Source organism: Urocitellus parryii, chromosome 4, assembly GCF_045843805.1.
Source record: "Urocitellus parryii isolate mUroPar1 chromosome 4, mUroPar1.hap1, whole genome shotgun sequence".
Classification (NCBI taxonomy): domain Eukaryota; kingdom Metazoa; phylum Chordata; class Mammalia; order Rodentia; family Sciuridae; genus Urocitellus; species Urocitellus parryii.
Window position 1 is genome coordinate 18,927,773 of NC_135534.1, and position 7,079 is coordinate 18,934,851.

Here is a 7,079-nt window from a genome sequence, read left to right on the forward strand (position 1 = left end):
AAAGCATTATCTGTGATTTTAAAAAATCCATAATTCCAATATACGATTTATGATCCTTATTCACAGCATATATAGTTAATATGATTGAAATTATCATGCTATGCCATTTTATATCATTATTTTGACAAAGAATTATTATAACCCAAAATTAAGAAGTAAGACCATAATCTCTTCAATAATTTCTTCATTGGGATATTTATATTTCAAATTTTCACTCTCATAAATAGGTCTACAAATAACTTTAGAATAATTTACCAATTGCTATATTATTACTCAAATGTAAGTGACTATCAGTGTTATTGATAACTATTCAAAATTATTTTCAATATTTTGTGTTCCATTATTAACTATATAATTATTATGGAATAATATATATTTATCATAGAATGATTATTATAGAATAATGATCATGATAAAACACTCAGAGTAAACAGAACAATGTAAGAAGAAAATTAACATCTCTTTTTAGATTATTTGAATCTACTTTTCTACTCTCTATAAATAACCAATCTTATCTTCTTAAAGCACATCCTAAAACATTTATAGATATATCTCTATGTGTGTTTCCCTTTACATTCTTTTTTCTCATATACAAGTATGGCTGGCCCATGTATAAACCTTGATAATTTTTCCAGAAAAGTTGAGGCATTTGCAAAATAAATGTTATGATGTTACTTTATTATTATATAAAAAATTATCTTATGAAATATAAATTATATCATGTTCATAAAATTACATCTCACTCATATGTTACAAACCAATTTTTACAGATTTTTTTTCTGAAATTCTGCCCTTCTCATCATATGTTATTTTTGACAAATCATCTTTAGCAATATTGATATTTTAGTAAGATGCATATTAAAGCCAGCCTCAGCAAATTAACAGAGCTCTAATCAAATTAGCAAGACACTGTCTCAAAAGGAAAAAGAAAGGTGCTAGAGACAGGACTCAGTGTACAAGCATCCATGGGTTCAAACACTGGTACCAAAAATAAATAAATAAATGTGTGTTTGTGTGTATGTGTGCCTATGTGTGTGTGTACATATACACATATGTGTGTGTGCATTTGAAAATATGATGATTCATAAACATGATGGAATATTTACTACAGTTCTCAAATGCACTGGTTGAGATGCTCACCATGACTTTGAAAGCTCCCTGTACCATCTGCCTTTTCTACTAGAGCTTGAGCTCATCTATGTTCCAATTTAACAACTGCTGAATACATTCCCTGATCACTCCCTGTCTCACACCACCAACCCTTCCTCTGCTCTAACCTCCACTCTCCATTTCTACTGTGGACACAGCATCAGTTTAAACATGAGCTTCTCAGAAAAGCCATTTCAGATTTCACCAAGCAGGTAACTTACTTGCTAATGTTATCAATGATTAATCTGTATTCATATTAATTGAATCACACAATATTTGAAGTATCATTCTCCCATTTTAATTAAACATTATTCATTTAATATATTTTATAATATATTAAAACCACGCTCATGCTAAAGTGAGTAGAAGAGTTTTATAGGGAGCAATCAGAGATCCAGGATGAAAACCTGAGTTTTCAAAGTTCATGAAATGACTGTCTAATACACAACCCATATGCCACACAAAACTCACACTACAAGGATCCAGGTGGAGCCCATATGAATCTGAGAATCCATAGAGAAATAAGAGAAGAAACCACTGGACTTTTCAGGTGTTCTGATTACACTAATGGATGCAATCTTCAGGACATATAAAGAATGTCAGTTTATATGTCTATTTGAAAAATAACGGTGAGAAAAATATTTAAATGATTAGAGGACAAGGGGAGAAGTCAGAGCCAAAAGGAAAATGACATTTTTACTAAGAGCCACAGAAGAAAAATAATGTTGGAATCAGAAAGAATAATAACCACAGTGCGCCACAATCCATAGTGGACAAAGCTTAGTTTAGCAGGGAAAACCTAAATAAGACATTGAACAAAGTCAAGAATGTATCTAACTTATGATTTCACAAAATGTCACTTCTGAATAAAATCTTGTTCTATATGTATTGTCTTCTCTCAGATATCCAGAGACATTTTTCTAAATTATCACTTTTACATTATCATAATGTGTTTCAGAAAACTCTTGGAATAACTACAAAAACTGTAACAGGTTAAGTTATAATTAGCATAACAGTGAAATAGACTAAAAGCTGAAAATATTGGAATGAGCTTCACCATGCCTAAAGTATTCAGCATAGAAAATAAAATAGAAAACCAAAGCAACCATGGTTTGGAGGAGAATTTTGAATTACTGTTGTTCAATACACTAGTGAAAATGAAACTTTTGGGTAGATGTCTTTCAGTATTTGTTTATCCCCCTACTAAATGTTAGTGGATTTTCTCCTTATATATAACTACAGAATCCATGATGAAAATGTTGGCCATAAAAAAAATGGAGTTTGAATTTGAGCATATGAGGGAGCAGACATGAATTGGTGTTGGTCAGTGCAATCTTGCCACAACAGTGTTGTACCCTACAGCTACGTTTTAAATTTTGGCATCACAGGTACATTATGCAATGGAGCCAATGTAGCAGATTCATACTTCTTGAGCTAGTTCCTAGTGAGAATGAAGTAAAATATGAAGACCTTGGAAGGCAGAGAGCATGAAGAAGCTACTCCTGCTTTGAGGACAGGCAGATGTGAAGAAAAGAAACGCCAAGGAGAAGCATAGTCTCATGTCTGAGCCTTGTCACACTCTTGGTCTCCTGTAGGACACCCACATTGTTCAGGTGAGATTTTTGACTAACAATGTAATACTTGAAGTACTTTTCCAAGGGTGATCAGTGAAATTACTAGTATCATTTGCATGTCTATTTTGAGAAAGACTACTAATAAACTCTTTTACTTTGGGGGTGGCATGAAAAATTGAGGAGAGGAAAAAAAGAGATGATTTACTATTTTTTTCTGTAATACTCAACTGGAATGTCAGCAGTGGTTTTTGTTCCTGTGCTTCTTGTTGTTGTTTTGTTTTGTTTTTTTTCCTAGGAAAAAATAAATATTTAACTCAATAAATTTATCACCCATGACACTTGACAACCCAAGACTAACAAAACATAGTAATGACACAAAATATGTTTATAAATTGAAATGATCTATTTATTGATAATTGCCCAAATAAGTTATTTGTACCTAGGTACATGAACTCAGGAAAATGAAAATCATCAAGTCATCTCTAGTTAATCCTCTTTTGAAATTTTACATCTACATCTGGATCTTCTGTGTTCTATTCTCTCAGTTGGGGTGTGGGGAAAGTGTGCCCCTACACCTGTACCTTTGATCTGATATGGCTAATTTTGTGGTGTCTCAGGAGTTACCTTTCATTGTAAGAGAATGAAAGACGTCATTGCTGACTCCCTGTTGAATAGCTCCAACTTCTTTACAGTAGTTGATTGGTATACGGTGGTCACATGACCCAGGAGACCATTACCATAGGCAGAATTGGACCAATCAGATTTTAATCACTCATATTCAAGAAGTGAATCAACTTTAGAAGATGATAATGGATTCACATTTCAAATGAAGTGATATGATGCAGGTGCCTTAAAATTTCTTCTCTTTGATGTTCTTAAATCCTGATATTCTACATGAGAATCATTGACTTCAGTATCAGAACATTTTTTTCACTTGAAATATTCCAATTTCCAATATTTTCTTCCATAAAAATTTTTCTACAATTGAAAGTGTAACATGAATGGAAATCATTCTTATAAGTTAAATTCCCTCCAATTTTTAATAAATTTAAGAAAGAATAAAATCAAACTATCTTTAATTTTCATATGACAGCATTGAGTAGGCAACACTGAGTGGAATTGTGATCTCATATTGAAAATCTTAATTTTAAATCTCCCACTCAGTATCATGTCTTCTTAGAATTAAGTAATCATTTTCCATATAAGGAACAAGGCCAAAAAAATGTTTGTCTAACTAAATAATAACTCATATATATGCTACATTATATTTTTTTGTGCTGTAATTATTTTTTATCAGAGATCACCAAGTCTCTTCCACAATTTCCTCATGGCATTTTTCACTTCCTTGTTCCGCAGTGAGTAAACCAAAGGATTGAGCAAGGGAGTGAAGACAGTGTAAAACATTTCCACTTCTTTATCAAAAGAGAATATAGATGGAGGTCGTGCATATATAAATATGCATGGGACAAAGAACAAAACCACAACAGTAATGTGAGATCCACAGGTGGACAGAGCTTTCCTCCGCCCTTCAGCACTGTGTTTTCTCAGGGAGAACAAGATGACGCCATAGGAGACCAGCAACAATGAGAAGTTGATGATGCAGATAAACCCACTGTTGGCAATCACCAGAAGGCCTAGAATGTGAGTGTCAGTGCAGGCCAGCTCCAGTAATGGGTACAAGTCACACATGAAATGATCAATGACATTCGGGCCACAAAAGGGAAGGTTGAAAGTGAACAGAACCAGTGTGATAGAATGCAAGAAGCCCCCTGAGCAGGACACCCCCACCAGAACACCACAGTGCCTCCGGTTCATGATGGCAGAGTAGTGCAAAGGCTTGCAAATGGCCACATAGCGGTCATAGGCCATGGCTGAGAGGATGATCACCTCTGTCCCACCAAATAAGTGTTCAGTAAAAAGTTGAATCATGCATCCTTCAAATGTGATGGTTTTCCTTTCATGAATGGAGTCTGCAACCAACTTTGGTGTGATGGCAGAGGAGTAGCAGGCATCCAGGAAGGACAGGACAGCCAAGAAAAAGTACATGGGGGAGCCCAGCAGTGCAGGGCTATAGATGATGGTCATTACAATCAGCATATTGCCTATAATAGTTGCAATGTAGACCAACAAAAACAAAGCAAATAATATTTTCTGAATATTAGGATTCTGTGAAAGCCCCATGAAGACAAATTCAGTTACGAAGCTTTGGTTCTTCATGATTTTACAAAGTGGTTAACAGAAAACTTATAATGTGATTCTGCAAGGAGAATAAAAAATGCATCAAACCTAGTTTTAATAGTAATAGGCAAATCAACAAGGTGTTACATACTTATGATTTTTTTTTTGTACCAGTAATTGAACGTTGTGATGCATAATCACTAAGACACATCTCCAGCCCATTTTTAGTTTTTGACACAAAGTCTCATGAAGGTCTTGCTAAGTTGTTGAGATGAACCTCGAACTTGCAATCTTCCTGCCTCAGCCTTCAGAGCCTCTGGGATTACAGGGGTATACCCATATGCCAGACTAATTATAAGTATTTATTATTATTATTATGAGTATTACTTATTGAGATATTATCACTGAAAAACAATGAAAAATTTGTTGACTGTAGTTATCAGAGATCAGAAAACTTGGGGTAGGGATGAACTGTAGAATACTTCAAAATGCCAGAGTTTTAAAAAGGGAAAAAGAAAGCATGCACACATGTTAAAGAAAAAGAATAATTTTGTTTTGTTTTGTTTTTTCAAGTGACATTGAAAATTTATCAGTGATTCCAGGGCAAATACATACAAACCATTCTGACACTATAGAAGGACAGTGATTTATTAACCATGCCTGCCATGGGCATGTAACAGTGGAGAGAAGCATGCCACTTGTTAGTGGAGAAAGTCTTATCTACAAAAATAAGTAGAAAACATGCATTTTAAGAGGTACTCAAAAATGATGACTACTCCTGCTCTGTTTCTTTAAAAATCCAAGATGAATTGGCCTTCAAATGAATTAACTAATTCTTTTTTTTTTTTTAAAGAATTCATGGGGAAGTTTCTAGCTCTAAAATATCAATGAAAACATATATAGGTTTTGTTGATTTTGTTATTTATTATGATTAGTCCTGAGGGTTATTGTGATCCCTGAGTGAATTCCAGGCCAGCTCCAGCTCAGAACTCATTGTCTAGAAGCCAGTCTGTCTCAGGTGTTATCATTCCATTCTACCAAATGGAAACTGAAGCTTAAAGACCTTATGTTCAAATAAACAACAGATGCTTGATATGGGATGTCACACACAGCACCTCTGTCCCCATGCCTAAGTCCTTTCCCCTGGATCAACAGGAAAAGGATAGGAAATTTTCTTCTCCAGCAAGGACTTCACTGCAGGCTGATCTTTCTAGAATTTCTGTCCACTTGTGAACCTTGAAGCCTTGTTAATCTTAGGATGAGGCAACTTGGTGAAGGAAACCCAACAAGTGATGTGGAGTGCCCTTTCCCCCAGACATGCAAATCAGCAACAACCTCCAAGGTAAGAAAGAGAATAGAAGAGGTTAACTGTCAGCCAAAGTCTAGAGGCTTCATTCTTCCTTTGCCAATGCTTACTACAACATGATCCATTCTCATCATATATAACCCAAGATAAATGTTTCAAATTGATGAAACCATCTCATCAGGCAGAGATGTTCATTTATCTCACCTCCCAGGGTTATCATGAGGGTCAAATTTTAAACTGTTTAAATGTTGCTTATGATGACGGGTCTTTACCAGTTGCAGCTTTGCCTGCTAAAAAAAGCTCCTCAACAAATCATCCAAGCAATTATCTGAACTCTTGACATCAGTTCACAAACACAGCTTTAAAGAATGAAGAATGAAATTAAGAATGAAAATGTTCTCACCTAAATATATAACTGAAATGTATCATTCAAATAGCATATGTATGTGTCCATATAAACTTTTCTACATTTTTATGTATGTTTATTTAAAAAGATGAAGTATGATGGGTTTTATGTAAGAATAAAAACTCAACTGTGTTTATGATTCCCATTTAGAGTAAGCAGAAACAATTTAAAGCTCTTACAATGAATTAACATATATTGTGTAAATTAATACTTGTCTGCTTTATTTAAATTCATTTTAATTGTGTTCTCAGGACCAACATCTGTACTTTCAACTTCATAGCAACTTAAAAGAAAACAATATAAAACAAAGTCTGAATGCACATTGGAACCATTGGAAACAGAATAAATAGCAATGCATAAACCAGCAGTGTTCATCTTACTCTAGGACCAAATCAGGAAAGACAGAGAAAAGAAATGAGTAAGCATATCTGTGCCAGATTGTGTAAACCTAGGTTCAAATCCAGAT

At 34.3% G+C, this 7,079-nt stretch overlaps 1 protein-coding gene across 1 annotated transcript; it reads right to left on the bottom strand.

The window, feature by feature from the left end:
- Positions 1 to 4,016: 4,016 nt before the first annotated feature.
- LOC113175042 (olfactory receptor 4C15-like) lies at positions 4,017 to 4,940 on the bottom strand. The gene has a single exon (XM_026379213.2). The coding sequence runs from the start codon at positions 4,938 to 4,940 to the stop codon at positions 4,017 to 4,019; it is 924 nt and encodes a 307-aa protein (XP_026234998.2).
- Between the last annotated feature and the right edge of the window lie 2,139 nt (positions 4,941 to 7,079).